General features: G+C 49.4%; 7 protein-coding genes and 3 non-coding genes across 10 annotated transcripts; 4 read left to right on the top strand and 6 right to left on the bottom strand.

The window, feature by feature from the left end:
- Nucleotides 1-349: 349 nt before the first annotated feature.
- J7337_010531 (uncharacterized protein) lies at nt 350-783 on the top strand (the record flags this gene model as incomplete). The annotated part of the gene is made up of 1 exon (XM_044828110.1): nt 350-783. A coding segment is annotated over one exon (434 nt), but the record flags the coding sequence as incomplete, so codon positions are not given.
- A 1,715-nt stretch (nt 784-2,498) lies between these two features.
- On the top strand, nt 2,499-4,656 carry J7337_010530 (uncharacterized protein; the record flags this gene model as incomplete). The annotated part of the gene is made up of 2 exons (XM_044828109.1): nt 2,499-2,756; nt 2,812-4,656. The coding sequence occupies 2 exons, from the start codon at nt 2,499-2,501 to the stop codon at nt 4,654-4,656; spliced, it is 2,103 nt and encodes a 700-aa protein (XP_044676663.1).
- A 706-nt stretch (nt 4,657-5,362) lies between these two features.
- J7337_010529 (uncharacterized protein) lies at nt 5,363-7,283 on the bottom strand (the record flags this gene model as incomplete). The annotated part of the gene is made up of 3 exons (XM_044828108.1): nt 5,363-5,389; nt 5,441-7,043; nt 7,090-7,283. 3 exons carry the CDS (start codon nt 7,281-7,283, stop codon nt 5,363-5,365), a joined length of 1,824 nt encoding a protein of 607 aa, XP_044676662.1.
- A 1,657-nt stretch (nt 7,284-8,940) lies between these two features.
- On the top strand, nt 8,941-10,074 carry J7337_010528 (uncharacterized protein; the record flags this gene model as incomplete). The annotated part of the gene is made up of 1 exon (XM_044828107.1): nt 8,941-10,074. One exon carries the CDS (start codon nt 8,941-8,943, stop codon nt 10,072-10,074), a length of 1,134 nt encoding a protein of 377 aa, XP_044676661.1.
- Nucleotides 10,075-10,707: 633 nt separating this feature from the next.
- J7337_010527 (uncharacterized protein) lies at nt 10,708-11,620 on the bottom strand (the record flags this gene model as incomplete). Its single annotated transcript, XM_044828106.1, has 3 exons — nt 10,708-11,106; nt 11,179-11,525; nt 11,575-11,620. 3 exons carry the CDS (start codon nt 11,618-11,620, stop codon nt 10,708-10,710), a joined length of 792 nt encoding a protein of 263 aa, XP_044676660.1.
- Nucleotides 11,621-12,985: 1,365 nt separating this feature from the next.
- On the top strand, nt 12,986-13,076 carry J7337_010526. Its single transcript has one exon. It is a non-coding gene; the product is annotated as a tRNA-Glu (tRNA).
- A 1,164-nt stretch (nt 13,077-14,240) lies between these two features.
- On the bottom strand, nt 14,241-14,330 carry J7337_010525. Its single transcript has one exon. It is a non-coding gene; the product is annotated as a tRNA-Glu (tRNA).
- A 968-nt stretch (nt 14,331-15,298) lies between these two features.
- J7337_010524 lies at nt 15,299-15,393 on the bottom strand. The gene has a single exon. It is a non-coding gene; the product is annotated as a tRNA-Glu (tRNA).
- Nucleotides 15,394-15,764: 371 nt separating this feature from the next.
- On the bottom strand, nt 15,765-20,622 carry INO80 (putative DNA helicase ino80; the record flags this gene model as incomplete). The annotated part of the gene is made up of 3 exons (XM_044828105.1): nt 15,765-15,934; nt 15,987-20,481; nt 20,533-20,622. 3 exons carry the CDS (start codon nt 20,620-20,622, stop codon nt 15,765-15,767), a joined length of 4,755 nt encoding a protein of 1,584 aa, XP_044676659.1.
- A 4,077-nt stretch (nt 20,623-24,699) lies between these two features.
- On the bottom strand, nt 24,700-26,653 carry ARB1 (ABC transporter ATP-binding protein arb1; the record flags this gene model as incomplete). The annotated part of the gene is made up of 3 exons (XM_044828104.1): nt 24,700-24,826; nt 24,876-26,017; nt 26,066-26,653. 3 exons carry the CDS (start codon nt 26,651-26,653, stop codon nt 24,700-24,702), a joined length of 1,857 nt encoding a protein of 618 aa, XP_044676658.1.
- Between the last annotated feature and the right edge of the window lie 139 nt (nt 26,654-26,792).

Genomic DNA, 26,792 nt, shown 5'->3' with positions numbered 1-26,792 from the left:
TTCAGTTCTTTGCGGAATACGGGGTGCCTACAGCGTTCAATAATAGGATTTGATGTTTGTGGAAGATACATAGCTTCGGTGTCGGGTTCTCATTCGTCGCAATCGACGTTGCATCGTGAGTGTTTCTGCCATGGCCTGTTACTCTAGCTAATGCTATACTGTAGATAGAAGAAAGCACACAACTGCGACTGCAACTACATGGCATACGTCCCCAGCAAAACCTCCGACTGTTCATCCCACGAAACAAGTCCCTCTGCCCGAACAACTTCGCTCCATTATGCGTCTCCTTCCCCACAGCGTCGTTGTCTGTACATCAAACCAACCCGGTGACGGCCCTCGCGCCATGACGATGTCGTCTTTTACATCATTAACACTCGCACCTACACCTCTCGTCACGTTCAACATTGCCACGCCGAGCAGAACACTGGACGCTATAAGAGCAAGCGGTGGTTTCAACGTACACGTCCTATCAGGGGATGAGCGGGGCGCAAATGTTGCGAGTCACTTTACAAAAGGCAATTTTGGAGGGAATGCATTCAAGGGACTGGATTACACCCAAGAAGGCGACGAGGCGCCTGTACTAAGAGAGGACGGCGTCATGTTTGCTCTTCGGTGTAGGGTACTCCAAGATGCGCCAGAGGGAGGGCTCTTGAGAGTGAGAGATCATGTTATTGTTGTGGGAGAGGTTGTAGAGATGGTGAGGGTTGCGGAAGAGGAGGACGAGGACTTTGGGCTTGTCTATGCGGATAGAAAGTATAGAGAGGTTGGAGTGGTGTTGGAGATGTAAGTGATGGCATTGTATCAAAAGCTGGTTAGAGTGTATAGTACCCTGTATAACAAGGCCTGGCGAAGAGCATGGAGTTGCCGTGGTTCTCGAAGATTCATGATGAATGATAACAAATCAAAGATGTTCTGGAATAGAAACAAACGATTTCATGCCAGGGCATGTATTATGGTAAGTTTGGCTTCTCGCCCTCGGGGAGCAAGAAAACTTCAGACCTTGATTCAAGATATCAAGATAAAATTAGTCAAAGGTATCATAAACTTATCCTAAGTTACCTAAGTCTTTTTATCATTTAGGACCAAGGTTAGGCCTAAACCTTCTTTGCTCCCCTCGCTCGCTTGATGTTTGAGGTGGATATCATGGTCACTTGATGCTTCGATTGTCAAAATGAGATGCCAAAGAACAAACCAGAAGAACCACAAACATCCAATTTTAGCAATTGAGCCTACAGTTTGCCTAATAAGATTGATGAATTCTGAGCATATTGCTAATCAGACAACAAGTATCTGCCTTGCGAGCAACCTCGGCTTGATACATTTGTTATTTTCACAGTGAGACTCAGCCTTGCTTTCAACAATTGCATCTCATTGGTCTACACAAATTACAATACAGCTCAGCACAGCTACACTTTGAACTTCGCCTAGGCTATGGTAGATGGGCTGGCCTCAATTGAAACAGTTGGCGGTCATAAGCAATGCCCGCCCAGGCAGCACACGGAAACAGTCGATTTGTATGGCTAGAAGATTCGATTCGATCGAGGGGTTGTTACTTTCGCTGGGGTAAGAAAGCGGAAGCGGTGGGACTCTGAAATGGAAAGCCTAGGAACTTGAACAGGGGTCTTTTTCAGCCTCGAATGAGGGGTTGTTCAGAGATCCGTCCAGGCGATAAGGCTCTGGAGCAATTCGTCTACGCTAACAATGAATGGAGATTTGCCATCAAGATTGAGTTTCTGTAATGATTCATGTAGATCAATTAAATCTCTGTTTTCCACAATCACAGTAGCTCATTGTTTGACTCGGATAGCTTGCTGGGTTTGTGGTACCTGAATTCGCAAAAGATAGACATTTGGGGCGATGCACGTCGAACTTGTGAAGGGATACGTGGAAGAGTCTAGCAAACAATGGCCAATCACTCGAGCCTGATCCATTCAGTTTTTGCCTCCTGGTCCCTTTGTGCTTTTATTGGGGTAAGCAATGTACCTTGCCTCAAGGAACAAGAAAAGTCGAGACTTTAGAAGAGGTGCCAAAATAAACTCAGTAAAGAGTATCCTAAGCTAAGCCTAAGTTACCTAGAGTTTTTTCGTCGCTTAGGTTTATTGTATCCCTTAGGCTGGTACAGCAGGATAGATTGTTAGCAGACCGCAAAGGTGCAGACGGACGGAATCAGAGGCAAACTGTAGCAGTGTTGGCCACCGTCTGCCGCCGTTGCTGTGGTGCCTTTTGAGGCAAGGCAAGGTAGGTACCTCAGCGATGGAGCTAGCGGAAGGCGGGGGAGAGGGGAGCTGCCTGTAGGTAGCGGCGCTAGGTGGGCTTTGGCCGTAGAATCTCATGGAACCTTCACAATCGCAGAAGCAGATGGAAGGAAGGAAGGAGGGGCCGCGCCTACTACATATTTTTCTTGTCCGCCTCTTCAACCTTTTCTCCTCTCCAAACAACATTTCTCTCTCTATCTCCTTTTCTCTCAACAGTCACAATTCCCTTTGATACCCGACAAAATGTCTGAGACCTTCGAGTTCCAGGCTGAGATTTCTCAGCTACTCTCCCTCATCATCAACACCGTCTACTCAAACAAGGAGATCTTCCTCCGAGAGCTTGTGTCCAACGCCTCAGATGCCCTAGACAAGATCCGATACAAGGCCCTTTCGGACCCTAGCCAGCTCGACTCTGGCAAGGACCTCCGAATCGACATCATCCCTGACAAGGCCAACAAGACTCTTACCATCCGGGATACCGGTATTGGTATGACCAAGGCTGTAAGTTATTTTCACGTCAAGCCACTCATAAGTGTTACATACTAACGTTCTCTAGGACCTTGTCAACAACCTTGGTACTATCGCCCGATCAGGCACCAAGCAGTTCATGGAGGCCCTGACTGCTGGCGCTGATGTTTCCATGATTGGTCAGTTCGGTGTCGGTTTCTACTCCGCCTACCTCGTTGCCGACCAGGTCCGTGTCATCTCCAAGAACAACGATGACGAGCAGTACGTCTGGGAGTCTTCTGCTGGTGGTACTTTCTCCATCACCGAGGACACCGAGGGTGAGCCCCTCGGCCGTGGTACCGCTATCATCCTCCACCTCAAGGACGAGCAGACCGAGTACCTGAACGAGAGCAAGATCAAGGAGGTCATCAAGAAGCACTCCGAGTTCATCTCATACCCCATCTACCTCCACGTCGAGAAGGAGACCGAGAAGGAGGTCCCTGATGAGGAGGGTGAGGAGGTCACCGAGGAGGGTGATGACAAGAAGCCCAAGATTGAGGAGGTCGATGACGATGAGGAGGAGAAGAAGCCCAAGACCAAGAAGATCAAGGAGACCAAGATCGAGGAGGAGGAGCTCAACAAGCAGAAGCCCATCTGGACTCGCAACCCCCAGGACATCTCCCAAGAGGAGTATGCTTCCTTCTACAAGTCCCTCTCCAATGACTGGGAGGACCACCTCGCTGTCAAGCACTTCTCCGTCGAGGGTCAGCTCGAGTTCCGCGCTATCCTCTTCGTCCCCAAGCGCGCTCCCTTCGATCTCTTCGAGACCAAGAAGACTAAGAACAACATCAAGCTCTACGTCCGACGTGTCTTCATCACTGACGATGCCACCGACCTCATCCCTGAGTGGCTCGGCTTCGTCAAGGGTGTTGTCGACTCTGAGGATCTTCCCCTCAACCTGTCTCGTGAGACTCTTCAGCAGAACAAGATCATGAAGGTCATCAAGAAGAACATCGTCAAGAAGTCTCTTGAGCTCTTCCAGGAGATCGCTGAGGACAAGGAGCAGTTCGACAAGTTCTACAGCGCCTTCTCCAAGAACCTCAAGCTTGGTATCCACGAGGACTCCCAGAACCGCTCCATCCTCGCCAAGCTCCTCCGATTCAACTCCACCAAGTCCGGTGACGAGCTTACCTCCCTCTCCGACTACGTCACCCGCATGCCTGAGCACCAGAACAACATGTACTACATCACTGGTGAGTCCATCAAGGCTGTCTCTAAGTCTCCCTTCCTGGACACTCTCCGCGAGAAGGGCTTCGAGGTTCTCTTCCTCGTTGACCCCATTGATGAGTACGCTATGACTCAGCTCAAGGAGTTCGAGGGCAAGAAGCTTGTCGACATCACCAAGGACTTCGAGCTCGAGGAGACCGAGGATGAGAAGAAGGCCCGTGAGGCTGAGGAGAAGGAGTACGAGAGCCTCGCCAAGGCCCTCAAGAACGTTCTCGGCGACAAGGTCGAGAAGGTTGTCGTCTCTCACAAGCTCGGCACCTCTCCTTGCGCTATCCGAACTGGCCAGTTCGGTTGGTCCGCTAACATGGAGCGTATCATGAAGGCTCAGGCTCTCCGTGACACATCCATGTCCAGCTACATGTCTTCCAAGAAGACCTTCGAGATCTCCCCCAAGTCTCCTATCGTTCAGGAGCTCAAGAAGAAGGTTGAGACTGACGGCGAGAACGACCGTACTGTGAAGTCCATCGTCCAGCTTCTCTTTGAGACCTCTCTCCTTGTCTCTGGCTTCACCATTGACGAGCCCGCTGGTTTCGCCGACCGCATCCACAAGCTTGTCCAGCTCGGCCTCAACATTGAGGAGGATGACTCTGCCCCTGCTGAGGCTGATGCCACCACCGATGCCCCTGCCGCCGCCACTGGTGACAGCGCCATGGAGGAGGTTGACTAAATGACCACGCATGCTAAACGGGATACCACAAAAAGTCAATGGAGTTGAAGGGTTTCGGTTTTTATGAGCAACAAGGTCTTTTTTCTGTCTTCTGGTTTTTACGCGGGCTTCTCGGATTTGAGCAGCCGCTTATTCTGCCATAATTCCCCAGTCCTTTTGAGGAGGACAAGGTGTAACTCTAGATAGCTCTATGATTACGAGAGAGATGAAGTAGACGCGAAATGGAAATGGTATAGAACAAATATCTCGTCCTTGAATGTGATGTGAATTGTTTAATCTAAATGACAAAAAGACTTAGGTAACTTTGTTATAAGTTTAGGATATCCTCTGCCACTTTGTCCAAGTTTAGGATAATTTTTGCTAAGTTAGTTGACTTGGTATAAGTTTAGGATATCTTTTACTAAGTTTAGTTTGACACCCTAAATCAACGTCCGACGTTGCTCCCCAAGACATGTTACGACTCGAAGCAATGACTCAATCAAATTTACTATGGGGGTATATAATCTATCTTTGTGGGATATAGAAGCAGTCCATTCCTTCTTGTACCTAGTCCGTTTCCCGTTTCCAATTCTAGAAGCCCATATATGTACAGGATCGCAAGACGGAACTGAGATGGGATATGTACCTATCTGGGTTGGTGTTGTACAGATGTCGGATGCGACAAGCGCTCAGTATGGCCAGCATACTCTTCTAGAGCTTGGTTTGACTACACGAGAACGTAGAGAGCGCAGATCTGTCAAGTCGTTAGTTACAGTATGACATGATTATGGGAATTGTGGCATACCATGCTGAGACCGAGAACCATCGATGCCCAGAAACAGACATTGTTCAAGGTCTTCTTACCACGGACCCATCGCGTACGTTGGAGCATCACGATGGGTAGTTGAAGCATCTGACACACGAAGCCGTAACCACGGAGCTTCTTGGTGATACACGCCATGACGATCTCATGGCCAATAGCAGAAATGAGGAACGTCAACGCCGTGGCAGCTCCTCGGCCAATGCGAGGTCGAGAGGCACTGTAGACGTGGCGTCGAAGGAAGCTATACACGGGGATGTTCCACTCGCGCGAGAACTCCATCCAGTCGGTTGAGTTCCACCAGTCAGAGTAGAAATGTCTATCGGCGAAGCAAGTGATTTCCGCGAATGCACCAAGGACGTATTCGAAGATGACGAGGAAAACGAGGAGGAACGTGAGCATGAAAGGGAAGAGAAGCCATGAGATGGTCTCGGCTAGGATGAGCGACTTCTCCGAAAGTGATGAGACTGCTGGAACGGCATCGAGGCGCTCTGAGGCATCTATAAGAACTGGAAGAATGAAGTCTTCTGATATGATTGTTAAGAGAAAGATGCAACCAAAAGTGGCGATGATCTTGGAAATCAGATTAATCCAGTTGATGCGGGACGTTCGAGGGTATTCGATCTCGTAGCAGAGCGTTGGGCAGAGGAGGTAGTCCATGTAATTGGACCAGGTGAGGTTGGTCGGATATGTGACGTTGCCAATGGGACTCGTAAGCTCACGGGCAAGATCTTCTCGCAACTCATCGACTTCGTCGGCACTATTGTTGCCGCTCGCGACAGGACTGGGTACCAGAAGGTTGTTGGTAACAGCATCCACCTCCTCGTTGCTCTTGTTTCCATCGCTGTTGCTGCGCTTGGCTTGCTGTCGTTTCTTGCTACGGTTTCGACGACGCTTCTTGCTACCAGAAATAGTAGCCTCGCCGTTAGCGACACTGTCGGTGGATGGATATTGGTAGGCTGGTCGTCGATCGTGAGGCGAGAAGGGGTTGTCGAGAGCGTACAGTCGCTTCTCCGTCTGCGACAAGTGCCCGTTGTAGAAAGCGTACGAGTGCATCTTCATTAGTAGTACCATGGTATGCAAGAGAAAGAACACCTGCGACGTCCAGGTCCATTCGAAGTGAAAGGGCACAACAATCCAAAGCGAAAGCCAAGCAACTTGGTAGATGCTCTGAATAGCTATTCCACCCTTATCCCACGACAGAAAGCTACCGGGCTTTGCACTTCGAGCTGCACGGTTCAATGGCAGACTAACAGCTGTCGTTGCCACCATAAGGAAATCGGCAATGGCAAGATGCCAGAGCTTTACTGTGAAGAGACCCCATATTTGCACTCTTAGAGGAAACCCAGTATCTTTGAGGTTGCGTAGCATTGAGGTGATGCCCATGATGGCAAGGCCAATCCAGAAGAGGTTGAAGAAGCCATGGAAGTCTCGGTAATCGCTTTCGGGGTCGAAATGACTAACACGCGAGGCGAACTCGATCGTGGGAAATATACGGCGACGTTGCTCTGCACGGGTTTGCTTTCGAACTGTCGAGAGAACTTTAACGGATGGAGGCGCATTCTCCGGGACGGGCGTGGAACGACCACTGTATACAATTAGCTTGAGCGCATGGTTTGGAGGTTCAATCATACCTAGTCAACCCACTGGCAGTTCCTGTGCTCATGTTATCGGGCATGAGGTGTCCCTCGCTATCTTCTGCTGTTGACATGCGAAGAACCTCTGAGACCTGTGAATGTTTCGGTTTGCGCGGTCGAGGGCGTATAACGTGGTCATGATCACCCGCGTGACCATTCCCATTGGGATGAGGATCTATGGAAGAGCTCATGTCCGTAAATGTGTATAGTATATATTCGTATGATCGTCGTAGATGTCGTGGTAAATGTTGAGGATCTGCTCGACGTCGCCTTGGAGAGGAAGATAGAGTTTCGGCAGTAGTGTCAACTCGGCGCCCGCGGAAGAAGACGAAACAATCGGAAACAGAAAGCGACAAAAATAGACGACAGCGTGAGACACGACAGCAAATGTGCCCTAAAGTGGTCTTGTCTTGAATAGTGGTGGCTTCGTTGTCATTAAGACGATATGATAAGGCAAAAGAGGGGAGACAACTTAGAAGAGGAGGGAGAGGATGCGGGTATAAGCCTGAAATAAGGAGCGGAAGGAAGTGAACGACGTAGCAGAAGCCAAGAGCTCTCGGCTTGTTTCTTGTTTTCTTGTGGAGGATAGGTACAGGGCTGAAATATTGTGCTGCTGATGGATGGATTCAGTGGTCAGCGGTTCTGGGGGCCGAATTGATGACAGCTCTTTGCCTTTTTTAGGTGAATTGAACCCCTAACTCCAACTACAATAAAATGACGTAACATCCATTCAATGGATGGATCATCGGGTCCTTCGTCATTTCTGCACGCACTCAACCTCAACCCTTACAATCTTCCAGGCTGCACTACAATACGATTATGCGTACGTTATACTCGTATAACAATCATTTCTAGGCAAATTTGTTCAATGCGAATACTCTTATTGTTTCGTTGCTTGTTCGACCAATGGAGTCAATCCCTACTAGGCTGATCTGGCCTGACTAGAGACTGTCCGCGTATCACGTATCGTCATCCACCCTCGTTTTTCGCATTCGCGAGTCGTATCCTTTCTCGTTGTTCGCCAAGAGCTCGGTTCTAGGGTCGACGTTGACTGGCCTGACCTTCGTTTTGGATCATGATCCTTGTACTGGAGCTTGCGCCTCTTTCGGATGTTTCTTCATTCATCCATCATATTGCTTTCCCTCTGTTCTAAGATAACAGCCTGGAGAGGAGACTGGCTTACAACATCACAGCTTCAACTTGTCAACCACTGTGGACTTGCACCTTTTAAAAGTTGCCATTCTCCAGAGCGCTCATTGTTCGAAACAGGGTCATGCCTACGCTGAGCATAACCACCATGTACTTTTGCGCCCTGTGGAGAGATTCCTCGCCCCCAAATGATCAGGCAAAGTTTTGATGCCATACTAAGTTAGCTGGGCAAGCAGATTCCTGAAACGATATTTCAGAGGTTCTCAGATGGCTAATAAGATGCCTCGTCTTACTTCTAAGTTACATTCGAACAGAGTCAAACTGATCACTTCTCTAGATTACACCTTTGAACCTTATCTCACAGGAAACTCAATAGCACTCCTCACAGTGTCGTGACCCAACCCTATGTACTTTAGCTTTAATACACAAAACTTTACTCTGAAGAGTTTTCCCCTTAAATACTGGATTTACCAGACTGCTCTCTTGTTTCCTCCTCGCTCCTTCAGTACCTTCTCATCATGGCTAATCAAACACCCCAACATCACAAAATGAGACTTCGCAGCTCAGGCTGCCTCGGGTGGTTTGCCACAAGAGATTCGCCTCAATATTCTAAACACGATTGTCGATCAGAGAAATCCTCGCTGGTCTGCTTTGGCCTCGGTGTCTAAAGAGTGGCAAAGCATTATCGGAACGAGAAACATGGCCAAGCCGAGCCTCCGACCCTCGTGTCTGGAAGATTTTGAGCAAGCAGTGGCTCGACAGAGAGATCTCGTGAGGCACATCTATCTCAATGTAGATCTGACCGAATACGAGTGTTCGTCCTGTGAGAATGTGTATGATATCAACATACCCAGGGAAAATAACCGTCTTATGGATAATGCGGTCTCTAAGCTTTTGATGATTCTCAGCACTTGGAACACGACACTCCCTTTGACCTTGGAACTCAACGCATCGTCTGCTAGTGACTCGAAGCACTGGTTTAAGAACTTTCGTTTTAATGACGAGCACGATGCTCCTTATGCCCAAGACCCAGTCATCCCTATGGAAGCAACGCATAGTGACTGGCACGACCCTAAACACGGTTGGGAGAATGGTGTCCAGACAAAACTTCCACCTTCTACCGCAAATGAGCGGCTGTTCGGGCCTATCGACATGCAGTATTTTCCCAATTCCAACTGGCGACGAATTCCCGAGGCCAGCGCAGTCACCCGTTTCATGATCCATCGGCAATTCCGTCATTATTTTGAGCTTTGGGAACTCGAATATATTCTGTCTAGATTCAGCCGCCTGACGGATTTCATCTACGAACCATGGCCTTTTGAATATACAAGTATCTATCTGGATCCATGGGAGAGGGCTTTGATTTCCACAGGCATGCCAGAGACTCTCAAAAGACTGATTATATTTCAGGATTCCAAACAATACCTCACAGAGCGCGCCCTTCAAGATAGAAATTACGTCAGCATTTCTCCGGAATATATGTCGGAGTTCGATTTCGTCGACATCACCAAGAGCACAGCTCAGACAAGTCTGACCCTCGATGAACTCTCTGTCTCATTCTATGTCGATGCTATGAACTTCTTCGAGGCATGCGAGGAAGAATGGACATGGGATCACTTGAAATCTCTCTCCCTGGCATCAAGTCTTCTCTTTCGGAGTATAAAGGGACAGGACCAGCGCATTGATAGCCTTCTTATCACCGCAGCAAAGTTCTTACTGCGAATGCCGAACCTAACCACCATGGTCCTCTGGAATGGAGGGACAGGGGAGGCTTGTGGATTCATCTACACCAGGACAAAGCACTACGCCCATATCACCTGGCGAGGAACCTGAGACCTTGAAATGAGTCGACAGGTCCTGGAGGCATGGGAGGATGTTGCTAAGCTCCATTTGGTGGAGCTTAGAGTCAGGCACGAGTGTCTTAAAGAGACCATTAGATCTCATGGGGACGCCATTTTTCATCTGAACTTGCCTTGCCAGGTTATTGAGCCTACGTCGTTCTGGCAAATCCGGATGGAGGACGCGCAGGGACTTTAAAATATGCCCCGAGTGCTTGAGAATAGAAAGTTGCTCTCTATTTCGATGGTGAGGTTACGTTGGAGGAGATGCCTTTCCTCAAGGTGCAAGAAAACATCTGGCACCTTGAATCAAGGCAATATAAAGGTCTACTCAATTTGCTTGAATATTTTTGTCATTGGGATAGGCGTCCAAAATTTCCATCTCCTCTAGCCAGTGTTACGGCATATTTAGAACTTTTGGCTGTATCACAGCATCAAGATGTGGTGTTCCAAATCATCAATTCAACTACTTTCATAAGCCCTTTCTTTCATCCCTCAACTGTTCGTTCTTGTTCCATCACTGTAGCAAAATATCTCCCTCCGTCTTCATATCAAGAATATCCCTTCCCCTATTTCCGTCCGCTTCGTAAACACAATTCGCGGATCCCATTTCCCTTGCCCTTCGAGCTCACTTCGAGCTCAGAGCCGCCAAAGCTTGATAATGTTTCTGGAACTCAATCATCTTATTGATCACCTCTTCGTTCTTTTGTGAATCCATGAACTTTTGCAACGATCGCAGCGCCATATCGGCGCACTGTCGACGCTCGATTTCATTGGACGCCTTCTCCCCTTTCCAGACTGACCTTTCGAAAGAGGCTATAGAGAGTACGTAGCCTGGGCAACTGGCCGGGTCTTCCTCGTTTGTTTGAATACCCACTAAGCGGAACATAGGCGGTTGGATTTCTTTGTATGCCGTAGCCTGCTCGGGCGACGCCTGGGCAGAGTTCAAGAGATGCATGGAGTTTCTAGAGCCCAAGGCTTCCCAGCGCTTGATAACGTCCCGGTCTTTGGTGAAATTTTCGATGGCCTACATCAAATATCTGTTCATGATAGGGGCGTTGATTTGAATACGCGGATCGGATAGCCTTTGCTGGATTACATTCCATGCGATATGGGACTGCTGCGGGCGGTCTCTGAGGACGTTCAAGACTTTGCTGATGGTGATCAGCGAATTCCTAGGGTCTCTCATTGCTTCTTTCTGGATCATATCTAGTCTTTCTTTATCGATCTCCTGCGTCAGGAGCTCAGGGGGCATCCCGTGAAAAAATGGGAGCCCGTCAAGCCCCTCGCGGAGTTTGACCCTTCCTAGGAGGCCCAGGTACTTGATCCAGGCCAGGCGACACTCCTTCTTATACAGAAAGTAGGCGCTCTGTTTCGATGCCTGTTCTCGAGGGACAGTAGCTAGTGGTAGAGGTTGTTCTCTTTTTATCACAGGAGGCGGTATGCCTGCTAGTCTATTTATTAGTTTATATAAAGGAGAAAGTACTTGACTTACCTGTCAGTGGCGAGGCGCCAGTCAAGTCAGTTGCTTCAGAAGTCATAGCAAGCTTTAATTCGATGGCTTTCAGAAAAGGCTTGTAGTTTTGGTGTTGATATTAATTCTTCAGGTGTTGAGATGTGTTATTGAGATAATGCGAGGTATAGAGGAAAGAAGAAGGAAGAAGGGGGAACAGCGAATAAACACGGCCTTTTAAAATATCCCTATCCTAAACTTATCCTAAGACCTATCTGCCTAAGGCATATAACACAGTGCTGAGACAACTTGAAAGGCGTTAAGGCAACTCACCAATAACTGCGATTTATTCACTGACATCCAAGACCAACCACAAATTAAATAACCCACTAGATACCAACTCGCTATCACCTCTTCAGCGCCCTCCATGATCTCTTTGAATCTCTCATCAGTGGTAACCTGTCGACCAAAACACTTCACATCTTCGAAGATACATGCCCAACCGAGGTATCTCATGTAAAGTTCTTAATGAGTCTACAGTCTGTCTCGTTCACTCCCAGGGCAGGTGTCTGCTGTTAGGTCAAATCTTCAAACTGGCCTTCAGAGCACAAATCTCTAACTCCAGCTCAGGCCTCAGTAACTGCTGCCTGAAGCCCTTGTCTAATCTGATGGCAATTTTACGGAAAAGATCGATCAGTCCAGTCTCTCAGTTACGAGTAGGTGAAGACCCTGGTGAACCACTTATAGCTTCTTCGGCACATCGGAATCGTGCTTCTAGATCTGATCTGCTGACTGAGTCGTTCAGGTTCAGAGTTGTCCTTATATCCATTCAGGCGTTGGTTGCGTCTTACCATGAATATATATGACAAGTTTCGTCTGTTCCGCCACGATCTCCTTCTCGAATACTTCAAGTTTATCATCAATCCTTTTCTCGAGACTCACTCTTGCATTGGTCTCGATCGAGGAGGGCTGCTTGATAGTTGTTGCGTAGTAATACTCGGACAAGTCCTCATTCGCAGTGCAAAGCTCATCCAGCCAATTTCGGCTGTACTTTCATCTCAGAAGGTCTTATTATTCTTTTCCTTGCTGAACATTTTAGTTATGTGATGGAAGACCCACAGTTCAATTTGAAGACGAAGACTCTCCTGCTTGAAGCGTCAGTGGCCGAGTTCCCAGTCCAGTTGAGGTCCGGCTTGCCGCATTGTTCTCTCGCAGATTATGTGTTATCATTAGACGATGAATAAGGAGTCAAGCAATCGTTATCACATTATTTAAAGTTAACATTTAAGCTTAAACCCCGATTCGAGAGTCCCATTATCAAGGAAGCTGTCTCATCCCAGGTGACAGAGGGAAATTGGTCTGTAACAATAGTGACTGCGTTCTGCGTTCTGTGTCTTCGAGCAATGGCGAATCTAAGCGACATTCTCAGACCCCTGTATCATAAGCCTTATCGTCCGGTATGGTGTAGTGGCTAACATTTCGCGCTCTCATAACCTGAGAGATCAAGTACCGCGGAGCCCAGGGTTCGATTCCCTGTACCGGAGTCTCTTTTTGCTGTCCGCGTGAGCGCCTTGATGGATGATAGCGTCAGGTCAGCAGCATCATGCATGCATGCTCTCTTTTTGTCGATAGATATCAGTGCGGGCGGGGATAGACGTTGGAGGAGCTGGCGAGAATCTGGTTGGCAATTGGTGTCATTGATATACCGAGAAACAGATGGAGGAGCAAGCATGTTACAGGCAAGAAATGAGGGACAGGTACCCAGTCTGTAGGTAAATCTCGCAAGTAATTGCGAGGGGACCTGCATCTAAGCAGCCATGTTTCGGAGTTATGAATTGAGTTCTCGCCCCACTAGGTAGGTATGAACTCCAAACTCAACTCCTCCATCAACTTCATCACCATCACGGACAGCTCCGGCTATCCTATCCCCCTTGTCCGAGCACTCTGTATCTTTCCGTAATTTCGTCTAGTCGTGAACATGGCATTTGCCTTGACGCACAGCTTGCAAGCGATATGCAAAATGTATCCAACAAGACCTGGAGATCCTCACCTGCATGTCCTCCCTTGTCTCTATACGAAAGTCACTGGAAACTGCGCTTTACTCTGTCTTGCAACCTAAAGTTCTGTCCAAGAGGAGCCCATCTCTTAACTGGCTCCTCACAGGGTCCGGCATTCAGCGCGCAGCATTGACAATATTAGTCCTGCTGTGTTGAACAGCAGCAAGCAGAGTCTGCGCCGCATGGCATTACTGAGCTGCAGGATGCCGTGTTTCTCAGTCGACGTGGGATGCTAAGCTCATATACACTTGAACTTCCTCCTGAATCACATAACATTTGCGTCTATCATTGCGACAAGAGATATTACAGCGTTGGTAAGGGGCGACATATCTGTATCCTCAGACGTCTATGCCTGCGCTTCTTCGTTACCCCCTGTTTATTCCTGCTATCCTTTCATCGCTCCTTATCCCTGTTGGGCAACATCTCGCCGATGGTCCCTTTTCTACAAGCAAGTGCATAGACCAAATAAGGCCTGTCCGTAGCCAGGTATCTTTGCTTTCTGGACAAGTATGTCAGATGATATTTACCTCAATACTTACGTTACCTCCACACCTCTTGTTTCGTCGCCGTCCTTTGCATTCATGGCCAAAAACATATTTCTCTTCCGCATCACTTCAGAATCGTTTGTCCAGAGAAGCAAAAGATATAGGCCTCCGGTACAGGGAATCGAACCCTGGGCTCCGCGGAACTAATCCCTCAGGTCTTGAGAGCGCGAAATGTTAGCCACTACACCATACCGGATGATGATTCGTTGAAGCTTCGATCTCCAATCGGGCGAGAACAGCATGGCGGTGTTGCTGGGAGTCACGATTCAGTTTCGTCCTCGTTGGCAGATCCCGCATGTCTCTGCTAGACATGAGTATAACATGCAGTTATCTGTTGTCGTACGCGACGTTGCGTGTGGATATGAGGCAGTTGCAGAGCCAGCACGCCTATGCTGGTGGCACACGTAGAAGTTGTTGATCCTGTTTCCGGTCAAAAGATGTTGTCGGATCATGATACAGGAGGGTATGTAGAAAGAGAGTCAGAGTCAGTTCTATGCGACGTTCTTGTCGTGTTATATCGTGCTGGGGGGAGGTGCCTCGGCCATGGACGACATCGGTAACCCATAGCAGGACAGTCTTTGGTCCGCAGAGCAAGGTTTTCTTGCGGCCATTCAAATGAGACACATGTCCATCTAGTTTTAGCTATAGGGGTTCCAAAATCGGTGCAATACGTTGTCCCCCTTATTTCAGTAATTAGTGATCACTGAGTGACATCAGGGAAGTCTACCAGGTGAGTCCTTGGTAAGCTCAACATAACATAATTGGTTGAACACATGAAGCTGTATGAGATAAAATGACATTATCCAAAGCGTTGCATATATACTGCATTTACATACAGCTTGTTGGAAAAGGCCCATGTTGGTTACGTAGATCGGTCTAGGAGAGGGGACAGAACAACACCAGATCAGAGAACAATACACAACCTACCGCAACCATCATTACAACTAACTAACACAACCCTCAGACAAGCCCATCTCTTGCCACGGCTTCATTATGCCAGCCAGCATTAAAAATTTAAAGTTATCAAACATAAGCAGCCAGCAACAAGCCAGACAAACAACAGCAGTCTGCTAGTCACTCCAGCACCCAATTCACCAGATCTCCATCCTCATCAATCACAGCAATCAGCAAAAAGGAATCATCAACACCAGCAAAAGATATAAACTCCGGTACAGGGAATCGAACCCTGGGCTCCGCGGTACTGATCCCTCAGCTTAGAAGATGAGAGCGCGAAATGTTAGCCACTACACCATACCGGACGATAAGGCTTATGATTGTTGAGGTGGGAACCGCTACCACGACTCATGCACACAGCACCAACAGAAACGCCGAGACACACACACACAATTGCACACGACAGACACATATACTTTGTTTACCCTCCGTCTATAGTAATAATACATGCCTCTGTTCCGAGACGATGCTTTGCTGCCCTGCTATAGTTTATCGGCATTTTCACTTCCAACTCCCCCTATTGACGGTTCCTTCGCCATGACAACAAGAATAAGGAAAAAAAAAAGTAACGTAGCAGATACATGAATAACTCCCTTCGTCTTCCCGTGAGCCTGTGAGGCTCTAAAGTCTTGCGTTTGATATTACAAGCGTTGCTATTTGGCGCTGTCGGCCTCCCTTACTCCATCATACCATCAGCAATCGCTAACCTTTGCTTCGCCGTCTTGGCTCGCTTTGTCCCCTTTCTACCCTTCTTGCCTTTGCTGTCGCTGTCGCCAGGTGTGGCTGCGGTAGCTGGCGTTGCTGTACCAGATAGGCCCTTGGATCCATCGTCAAAGTTACCCTCGCCTGAGATGTGTTAGCTCGGAATCCAAGGCATTAGTTAAACTGTTTTGCTCACCTTCATGATACATCTCATCCAGGCTAGCCGTGTTCTCGGCCTTGCGTCGCTTGCCACTCTTCTTCTTCTGCTGCTTCTCAAGCTCGCCTGACTCGAGGAGCTCCTTTTCACGACGCTCGATCATCTCAGCTTGTTCGTCGTCGGCAAGCCACATAGCAATATCACGGTTGCGGTTCTCGGGAGCACGACGTCCAGAGAAATCAACGCTTGCACCACCACCCTGGATGACGACACGTTGAACCTCTTCCTTCTGCATTGCTCTCTTACGAATGCGCTCTTCGATTGTGCCGCGCGTGATGAGACGATAGACTGTGACCTGCTTGGTCTGACCCAGACGATGCGCTCGATCCATGGCTTGCGAATCGATTGTGGGGTTCCAATCGGAGTCGTAGAAGATGACAGTATCGGCGGATGTAAGGTTGATACCAAGACCACCAGCGCGAGTAGACAGAAGGAAAATGAAGATTTCAGGACGGGTCTGGAAGTCGTGCACGGTGTCTCGTCGATCTTCCAGCTTGGTAGAACCATCCAGTCGGCAGTACTTGTAGTTGCGGTAAGTCAAGTACTCTTCCATCATGTCGATCATGCGAGTCATCTGGAAGTAGAGGAGTACACGATGGCCCTCGCTCTTGAGTTTGAACAGCAGTTCATCAAGCTTAGCCAGCTTGCCACTGTCAGTAACAAAGCGCCGCATGGAAGGAACAGAGATGTTGGTGAAACCCTTCTTCTCATGATCAGGCTTAGGCAGCATCTCACGCGTGGGCCATAACTCCATGGGAAGCTTCTTCTCCACGAGAGCCTTCTCCTCAAAGAAGGTAGGGCCATAGAGGATCTTTCGAATTGGTGCGTTGAACAAGGCTTCGCTACGTTCGGCCTCAGAGCCCCAACTGCGGCAAGACACCTGGATTGGAGGCGCTGAAGCGCGGGGTCTACCAGCAGGTTCCAGGCGGCCGAGACCAGACTCATTATAGTCTGATTGGGCAACGTTCATCAACTGGGTCAAGACACCTTCACTGGTAATGTCCGCCAGGGGCTTTCGGTTCTGTCGCGCCTGAATCTGGAAAAGGGCATGAGCAGGAGTATAGTTCTGGTCTTCAGTATCCGTGTAGGCAACATTCATGTATCCAAGTCTGTCGCGTTTCTGAAGCTCCTTGGCAGCTCGGACAATCAAGCTTTGGTGCGTGGCCTCATAAGCCTCGTAGGGAGAGGTGTCAGCAAACCTAAGCCATGAGAATGCCTTTGATCCATCACAGCTCTCGCGGATGTTGTCTGGGCTCCAGACATTCATCATGTGGTTCAGTGCCCGGTTCTTCCAGCCGGCAACCTGACTATCCGGGCCTGCCTTGTTGATTCGGCCTCCATTTCTCCAGATAAGGCGAGGAAGCTCGTATTCGATCAAGTTGCGACTCGAGTAACCCACGGCAACTTCGCCACCCTCACGGACAAACGACGCGGTCTCGGCAAAGTAGGCGCAAGCAAATGGCGAGTTGACCTCAGCGCGCTCGAAGAGATCGGGATGGTTACAGACCTTTCGGAACTGCATGACTAAGTTCATCAGTGTACCTGAATCCTGGTCGTCGCCCATGGTAGCCTTTTCGACGAGATCCATAATGTTAATCTGGTTTCGAAGATTACTGTAATATGCGCGTTGTCTGTAGGTGAGATCACAGAAGATATCCATCTCAATCTTGTCACCGAGCTCCTTCTGCACATGCTTCTTGACACGACGAAGCATGAAAGGCTTGAGAATCATGTGCAGACGCTTGAGTTGGTCCTCATTGAGCTTGGTATTACTTTGTGCGTGAGACTCAATATCCTTGGAGAACCATTCGCTGAACTCGTCGTGTGAGTCGAAGAGCGATGGCATGATGAAATGCAGAAGTGCCCAAAGTTCTTGCATGTTGTTCTGGATGGGTGTACCAGTGAGAAGCAAGCGGTTTCGGCAGTGGAAGTTGAGCAATGCTTTCCATCGAGAACTTTGAGAGCTCTTGATGGCTTGAGCTTCATCAAGAATCATGTATTGCCATCTCATTTTCTGGAAGTAGGCCACATCAGAGACAACCAGCTGATACGAGGTAACACAAACGTGGAAAGGAGCGTCTTTTCGGTATGTCGTATGCTTACGATCCCAGAACTTTCGGAGAACCTTTCGATCATTGGCGCCACCCCAGTAGGGTAGAATCTTGAACTCGGGGACGAACTTGGCGATTTCCTGCTGCCAGTTGTGGAGAGTAGAAGCAGGAGCAACAACAAGGAAGGGTCCCCAAATATCGTGCTTCTCAGCAAGATAAGCCATGACAGAGATGGACTGGACAGTCTTTCCGAGGCCCATTTCATCTGCCAAAATACCGTTGATACCCTGCTCGTATAAATTGACAAGCCAGTTGAGACCCTTGAGCTGGTATTCCTTGAGTTGGGCATTGATAAGCTTCGGTTGTTCGATCTCGACATCGCCCAAACCCGTAGGGTTCTGGAAATTCATCTCGCCCTCTTCATCCATGTCAAGACCCTGGTTGTTGAAGTCACGGGCCTTCTTCTGGGCTTCGGCGATGGCATTCTGAGCGTTGGCCATAGCAGCAGCACGGAGAGCCTCTTCGCTGCCCTCCTCAAAGTCAAGGTTCTCGAAGTTGGTAACCTTACCAGTAACTGGTCCTGTCGGTTCATCGATGTCGAGTTTCTGCTGGTCAATCTGATGGGCGTCCTTGGCGACATCCGGGTTATCGGTACTTCGTTCCACCTCATCAGTCTTAATCTTCTTGCCGATGAAGTGAGAGTACAGCTCAGTCTGCGAGATAAGGAAGTTAAGCTTTCTCTTTTGACGGGCGGCTTCACGGTCAGCTTCTTCTTTTCGGGCATTCTCGATCTCCTGCTTCTCAGCAGCCTTGCGGAGATCTCGTTCTTCTCGCTCGTTACGCTTCCAAAAGCCCATCATGTCACGCATAACACGCTTTGCTCGAGCTTGGAGATCTTTGGTGCCCTTGTTTGTCCGTAATTGCCAGCGCTTTGCTTCCTTCGATGCCAGGATGGCTGTCTTTTTGAGATTTGAGGCTTTTGTGGCATAAGAGTCCACGGCAAGCTTGAAGGTCTTGTTGACATCTTTACGAGCCATGTCTCGCCAAATCTGATCGTAAATTTGGTTGTAGCCCTTGGACATGAACCGTTTCTCGTTGTCTGGGATGTCATCGACCTTCTCCTTGTCTTTGTCTTTGCTCTTCTTGCTTTTCTTCTCGACAGGCTCGTCCTCGGTCTTATCGCCGTCGTCCTTGTCTTTCTCTGTCTCAGCAGAAGGATCCTTCTTGGTTTTCTTGATCTTGATTCGAACGCGGTTCTCTTCTTTGGTTGGTAGTTCCTCTCCGGCATCAAGAGCGGCTTGAGCGGCTTCGGCAGAATCCTTTTCGGCTTGCTTTTGTTCCTTAGACTTCTTGAGACGAGGTCCGCTACGGCCCTTGCCCTTTCGCTTGCCAGATGGCGTGCCGGCTTCCCCAGATTCCACATCGGAAGCCTGGAATGAAGACATGGTGCCACCCTCCAGGTTAAGCTCCAAATTACGGGCAGGACCCTTGATACCCTTCTGGAGAATGAGTTTCGTCTGCTGCGCCTTCTTACTGGCGCGTTCAGCATCTCGAAGATGTTTCTGCCGTTCGGTTTCGTCTTCAGCAGCCTCGGCACGAGCTAGAGCTGCTTCTTTCTGCTCCATGGTAACAGCCATTGACTTCTCACGACGTCGCTTGCGCTGCATATCCTTCTTACGCTCCTTTTCGGCGTAAACTTCTTGTTCACGGACCTCATGTAGCGCTTCGTCGTAAAACACATCGTCGTAGCGTCGTTTACCGAGCTCTGCGTGGAGTACGAGCTTCTTGCCGGTTGAAGTCGCAAAAGCGGTACGCCGGGAGAGACCGTGTTCCAGGTCGAGTTGATCCATTACACGTCGTCGCTTCTGAGCTCGCTCCTTGTATTGCTGCTGATCAAATTCATCGGGTTCCAGATTTGAAGCCCTGTTGTCAATCTGTGTCTCGGCGTTCTGAATCTTCTTCTCCATCTCTGCTGACCAAGTCTTTGGCTTGGGCAGGCCATTTGCTTGTCGCTTGGCGGGAAGTCGAGGTGTTGGCGATTCCTTCTTAATTGATAATCTGCGACCATTCTTGGGCGTAGCGGCATCTCGAATATCAGAAGCACGGCCTTTTGTTGACTTCCGGCCTCCTCGTTTCTTGGCAGGGGGGTCTCTTTCTTTGTCTCTGCCAGGAAAAGGTTCGGGCTCAGTCTCGACATCTTTTTCAACCTCTGTGTCGTGATCCGCTTCAGGTTCTAGGGAGCGTTTTGTCTGTTTGGGTTCCCGCGAGTCGCGCTTCGGTTCTCGATCACGTTTGGAATCTCGCTCTTGCTTGATTTCTACTTCAGCTTCTCGTGAAATCAGAGGCGATTGTTCTTTGGGTTTTCGAGCGGGCTCAGAGCTGGAGAGGATGCTGTCAAAAGACATTGGGTTTGCCCTCGATGTCTGCAATGGTATTAGTACAAATGAATACTCTGTAAATTGGTTAGCACCTACGCTTGCCGATGCCGGCTTTGGAGGTGATGGAGCTGCGAGATCAGACTTGTAAGGTGTAAGGGCAGAAGCCCCATTAGTAGTAGAAGTCATGTTGGCTGTAGCACCATGTCTCGCACTTGGAGAAGCGAGTAGAGGTTGTCGCCCCGGAGGGCTAAGAGAACCAGCTGGGGGGTTCTGATGCGAATGCGATGCTGGACTTCGCGGCCGACTATATGATGGACCTCGTGGAGACGTGTAAGAGCCGTTGTAATATGAAGGAGTACCTTGTTCGGCAGATTGCGAATAAGGGTACGAATCGTGAGTCTGTTGTGTAAGAAGAGAAAAATTAGCTCCACGTCAGCAAGCTTTGTGGTTGTTTAGGTCTTGGTCGGAGTAGAAGGAGGTTGTGCGACGGAGTTAAGGGCGATGATGAAATTAAAAGGTGTTGCGATAGTGACAGTTTGATGGGAAATTAAGCTTGATAAGAGTGAGGGAAGGGAACAGGCATTGATGACCTGGACGTGATGGGTGAAGATCTCGATGATCAAGACAGAATTGAAGGATGATGATGATGGGGAAGAGGAAAATCAAGGGACGTCGGGTGTAATCAATCAAATCGAGTCCGGGCGAGACGAGACGAGAGTCAAAGACAAAAAAGAGTGGATTTGCCCCCCTTACCTTTGGAGTGCCAACCGGGGGCGCGTTGGCGTTGGCGTTGGCGTTGTGCCAGGAGGCTCCAGGCGTCGCCGCGTCAGAAACTCGACGTTCCTTTGTTGTATCAGTTGTAGGGTCGTAAAAACCTCGCGATGCAGGTTTGGTTTCACGCGGTATATAAATGTCGTGGTTCGACCCGGGAGGGTAATATGCAACAGGAGGGTGCAGCGGCGACACGGGCGGAGGACCAGCAGGCGGTGGTGCTGGAGGTTGACGATGATGCTGCTGCTGATGAAGTCCTGCAGCTGATGATCCGGGTGATGATGAGTTGAGGCCTACAGGAGGTGGAAGTGATGGAGCGACGGGGCCGCCGGGTGCGCCCGTGGACGATGACATGTAGGGATTGGGCAATGCTGGACGAGGCGGGGATTGAAGGGAATGGCCGGCACTTGGGGTGTTTTGATGGCTGTGGCTATGGCTATGACTATGGCTATGGCCGTTGGGAGATGTAAAGGGAGGAGGACGGTATTCTGACTTGGGTGAGCGCAGACTAAAGGTGGAGTGCTGATGCACATTCGCGCCGCCTGCATTCGATGAGGCTGTCGCCGTTTCTCCCACTATAGGCCCAGGTCCAGCTGAGTCACCGTCGCGCCTATTGTTGTGGTGATGGTGATGATGGTGGTGATGATGATGGTGATGCGGACGAGAGTCTCGGTCGTCATCTCCACCATCTTCTCTTTGTGGTGGCCGCTGCAGCACCGAGGAGTTATAGCCGTTCTGATCCATGGTGATTGATGGTCTAGCGCCTGAATGGCAGACAGAACAAAGCTAAACACCCGAGAGAGCAGGGAATGTGTTATAGTCGGACGGCCGGTGGTAATCAAGCTTGAGAACCCATGTGCTCGACAAGCAACGATGCGACAGCGGTTTTCTGAGAGGGGGTTAATGTGTCCGGTACAAGATGCGCAGTCGATCAAACAGAGTTTCGCGATGCGCACGCGAGGCTGTGTGAGGAATCGTTACGTTGCGTTGCGCTGGGTTGCAGGCTGAGTTGCGATGCGATGCGATTCGCAAGTCGCGATCGGTGATGCAGCGAACTGCGACAGAGGTACGTGTGGGATGAAAACGATGGACAGTGATGGATCGCGACAATGTCAGGTCTAGGTTGAGCCCCAATCCAAGGCAAGTCGAAAGAGGATGCCCTGGCTGGGGGGCAAAGTGTTTTGGTGTGGAGGTGTTGGTAGCGTGGCGCTGGGATACGGCGATGCAAGCGGCAGTCGAGATGGGGGAAGGGGATGCGAGACAGGGTTACTATACTGAAGTTTGGATGTTTACTGAGAGTCTTGAGAGATATGGAGGTTGTAAAGGGGGGCAAAGGGCCAATGGATTGGCGAACAAAGCTACAGTAAAGTGTAAGAACAGCCGCGGGGGAATGGATTATGACAATGCGAACAGTAAGAGAGAATCAGAAGGATCGGGGAACATCAGAGTGGAGTGGAGTTTGTTCTAGAGCTGGAGGTTAACCAAAATGAGGTGGTGATGGCGGGAGCTGGAGTGACAGCCCCAGCCCAGTCAATCAACACTCAAGCAAGGTAAGGTACAGGAACCCGGTAGGGCAAAGCGAGCCCAGGCGAGCCGAGTTTATGGTGATCCAATGGTTCAAGTAAAAATACGGATACTTGCTGAGGATGATTACAGCGTCTGTCTGCATTAATCAGGGCATATTCTGTGATGAACAATGACGACGGCGGTGGTGTGGGCGGCAGTGGAGAAAACAAAGCCTGTTGATTGACACAGGCGGGAGAGAGAGACAACCAGGAAGAGAAGAGACAAGAGGAGGTGATGCAGAAGCTGATCGAGGGACGGCGATGGAATCGAGGAGCTGCACCAACGAGGGGGTTCTAGGGGGTTTGACGTGCTAAAATACCACCACTGAAATGGGATTTGCTTGCACAACAAGATCGAGTCAACGGTGAAGCAATCACAGCGATTATTTTTGTAATTGTGTATCACCGACCCGTCCGAGGCACGATTCCCTAAAGAGGAATTGGCGATAGGTTCAATGTGAATTTGGGGCTCTAAGCCAGTATCTATGCCCTGCTGAGTGTTGAGTCACTGAATGTGACAGTGCCTGGCTGCATCAGATGCGTTGATCTGGCTGTTGTCTAAAAACCCTCATAGTAATCACGGCAAAATTCAAGTGCGTGTGTGCGTGCGTGCGAATACCAGTACAGCTCCATCCAAATCAAGGCACACGCGAACACGATGTTCACTCAGATTCCGCGTCAGACTCGTTTCTCACTCTATTTTTTCAGGTCCCAAGTCTCGTTCCCCTGTCCCGTTGGCCCCCGTCCCATGTGGGTCTGGCTCAACACTAAGCTCTACAGCGTTAACCCCGTTTTGTGTTCCCCATCAGCCCATCCCCAGTCACCGGCAGCGGGGATGGGTTCCGGAGATCGCTTCAAGATGATATGTCTGTCATTTTGTGTAGGGTAGAGGAGAGGGATGTAATAGTAGGCCTTGGATGACCACATCATTCACTATAAAAAGAAAACGCATGTTTGCATTGATCTGATGGTGAGAGAAAAGAGTTAAATGGTGTAAACTTGAGTTTATTCGACGACAACTGAATGCGAGACAACCGTTGTAAGGCTGAAACTCAAGTCCTCGAGGCTGGGTAAGTGAGAAGAATAGTTGCATAAGTTTAGAACAGTTTAGGATAGACTGCACATAAGTTTAGGACATGTCTAGATAGTTTAGCAAAATTCAGCAACTAGCTGATTAGGTTTAGTACTCGTGATCTAAGTCTCGGCAAGACTCGATCATTCTCAGTCTTGATGATCATGTTTGAAGAACACCCAATAAGTGGATAGATAGTACCAGAGCATGATGTGGACGAAACGGACTTTAATAGCCCTGCCTTGATAATGAACACAAACATTAAATAAATTCATTATCAACACTATAAACATCAGCCTAGCAACCACTACTTTACCCATGCGTTTTTCACAACCTTACGTCGGGCCCCAATGGTGGTTATCCTTCTGCGGACCAATTCTCCTTATGTTTACTCGTCACTACTCAGGTCGAGCAGTGACCTACAACTAATATCTAGTATCGCACATCTTCGAATGGTGATTTCAGCGAATACAAAATCACATAAATGCAATTAGTTATTATGGAACCCATTTATTCGTACTCAATTGAGGCTTAGACAGCCAGACCTAATGAAAAAGAAATCTATCCGTGAACATTTCCACATCTTCGTGAACGCTTCCGGGCCTCTCTACTGAGGCAACCCATGCGTCCTGTAGCGTCGTTCGTCGTGGCCGTCTCATTCCATCATAAGGTATCAAGCATCCTGATGGTCTAGCCACCCGCGCCGCCGCCGCTTTAAACCCATGAAAATACCCACATGATTGCCAATGGCACTCTCATCAACTTTTTGTGGATTCAATATCCTCTATAGTCAATTTCCTTTCATGCATTCGTGCCAGATAAAATCAAAATTCGTAATAACTTTTTCGAAACGCCTTAGACTGCTCCGGCGCTGATCATCTTCTTTCGGAGGTAGTTCTTGTACTCGGAGATGGAACCGTCCCATGTGCGGATAGTCTGGTTCTCGCAGACGAGAATCTGCTTGGCAATCTTGTCGAGCAATCTATTGCCGTTAGCAATCATTCATTACAATTAGATTTATTGGTGCTTACCGGAAATCGTGAGAAACAACGATAACACCTCCGCTGAAGGCATTGATGGCATCTGCCAAACTGTCGATGGTAGGAATATCCAGACCGTTGGTAGGCTCGTCAAGAAGCAACATGTTGGGGCTCTCAATGGCCAACAGAGCAAACACGATACGACTCTTCTGACCCTCAGACAGAGTACCCATCAGGGCAGTCTGAGAGTCACCGCTAAGACCGTATTTGCCGAGCTGCTGACGCCAGTACTGGTAATCCTGAGACTTCTCACTGTACTTATCGCGAACGAAGTCGAGAGCAGACTTTGTCAAGTCAAGCTGCTCGGAACTGTGCTGAGAGTAGAGACCAAGCTTCAAGTGAGTGTGTCGGGTAACGACACCGCCTGTGGGAGAAAGCTTGCCAGTCATGAGGCGGAGCAGAGTAGACTTGCCCACACCGTTAGGGCCGACAAGGGCAGTTCGGGAGTCCATATCGAAACCAAGGTCAAGGTTGCGGTACAGATCGTCCTCAGGCTTACCAGAGTAAGAGAAGGTGACATTATCGAATGACAGAACGGGAGGAGGGAGCTTATCAACATCGGCGAAACGGAAAGTGAAGACACGGTCCTGCTCGACGGGTTGGATGAAACCATCGGCCTCCATCTTGTCGAGAATCTTCTGTCGGGACTTGGCCTGTCGGACCAAATTGGCGTATGTACCAGCGCTGGCAATGAACTTCTTGATGTGAACAATTTCATCCTGCTGCTTCTGGTAGGCCTTCATCTGGTTGGTCTCGTTCTCGGTTCGAGTCTTGCTGTAAGAGTCGTAGTTACCACCATAGTAGATGAGCTGCTTGCCTCGCATGTCAATCATGTTGGAGCAGACACCGTTGAGGAAATCCATAGAGTGGGAGACGAGGACGAGAGTTCGCTCCCACTTCTTGAGGTACTCCTCGAGCCACACACAGGCCTCCAAATCCAAATGGGCAGTGGGATCATCGAGAAGGAGAACGGAGGGCTTGACGAAGAGGGCCTTGGCCAGGGCGACACGCATACGCCAACCACCAGACATGTCCTTGGTCTTCTTGTGGATGGTCTTCTTGTTGAAACCAAGACCAGTCAGGATAAGGGAAGCACGAGTAGCGAAGGTTGAGGGATCAAGCTTGTCCATGTGCTGTAAAATGTTAGTTTGGTACGTTGACACTTTTGTAGGTTAACTCACCTCGTAGAGATCGAGGAGAACAGGGCTCTCAGGGCCCTCGTCCTCGAGAAGTTTCTCAGCCTGGTGGTCGAGACGCTCCAGCTCCAGCTCAGCCTCTCGGACGACCCACTCAAGGGCACCGAGGTCACTGGGAGGAGCACCCTCGTTGAGAAGGTAGATATCGAGATGCTCAGGAATGGGGTACTCGCGAGCGGCGATGGCCTTGAGGAAAGTAGACTTTCCGCAACCGTTCTCACCGAGAAGACCGTATCGTCGACCGTAGGTGAGTTCTAGAGTGGAATCGGTGATAAGGACTCGACCGTGGAAGACCAGAGAGGTACTGGTGATCTTGACGTCCTTGCTGGTTTGAGTAGAGGCGAGGACACCGGTGGTAACACGGTCGGAGATACCGTGCTTGTCCATCTGCTCGGCGAGACGCTTCACCTCGTCGAGCTTTGCGCCTGAAGTCGCGGGGGCATCATCGTCCTTGATGGGGTTGCCGTGGGCGTCGAGCTCAGGCTCCTCAGTCTTCTTGCCCTTCTTGCCCTTGAGCTTGCCCTCGGCAGCCTTCTTGGCGAGACGCTTCTCCTTGGATGAAGAGGGGGCCATGATGAAGATGTGTGTAGGAAAGAGAAGAAGAAAAAGACCGCGGGGTTGAAAGAACGGAAACTGTCGGCGGGGTGAGGATGTCCGTCTAAGAAATCAAGTCCAAACCGGGGTATATGAAGTGGTTTGGAAAATGACCGTT

This window comes from Fusarium musae, chromosome 8, assembly GCF_019915245.1.
Source record: "Fusarium musae strain F31 chromosome 8, whole genome shotgun sequence".
Taxonomy (NCBI): Eukaryota; Fungi; Ascomycota; class Sordariomycetes; order Hypocreales; family Nectriaceae; genus Fusarium; species Fusarium musae.
The sequence above is the reverse complement of the archived record's forward strand: the minus strand, read 5'-3'. Positions and strand labels throughout refer to the sequence as shown.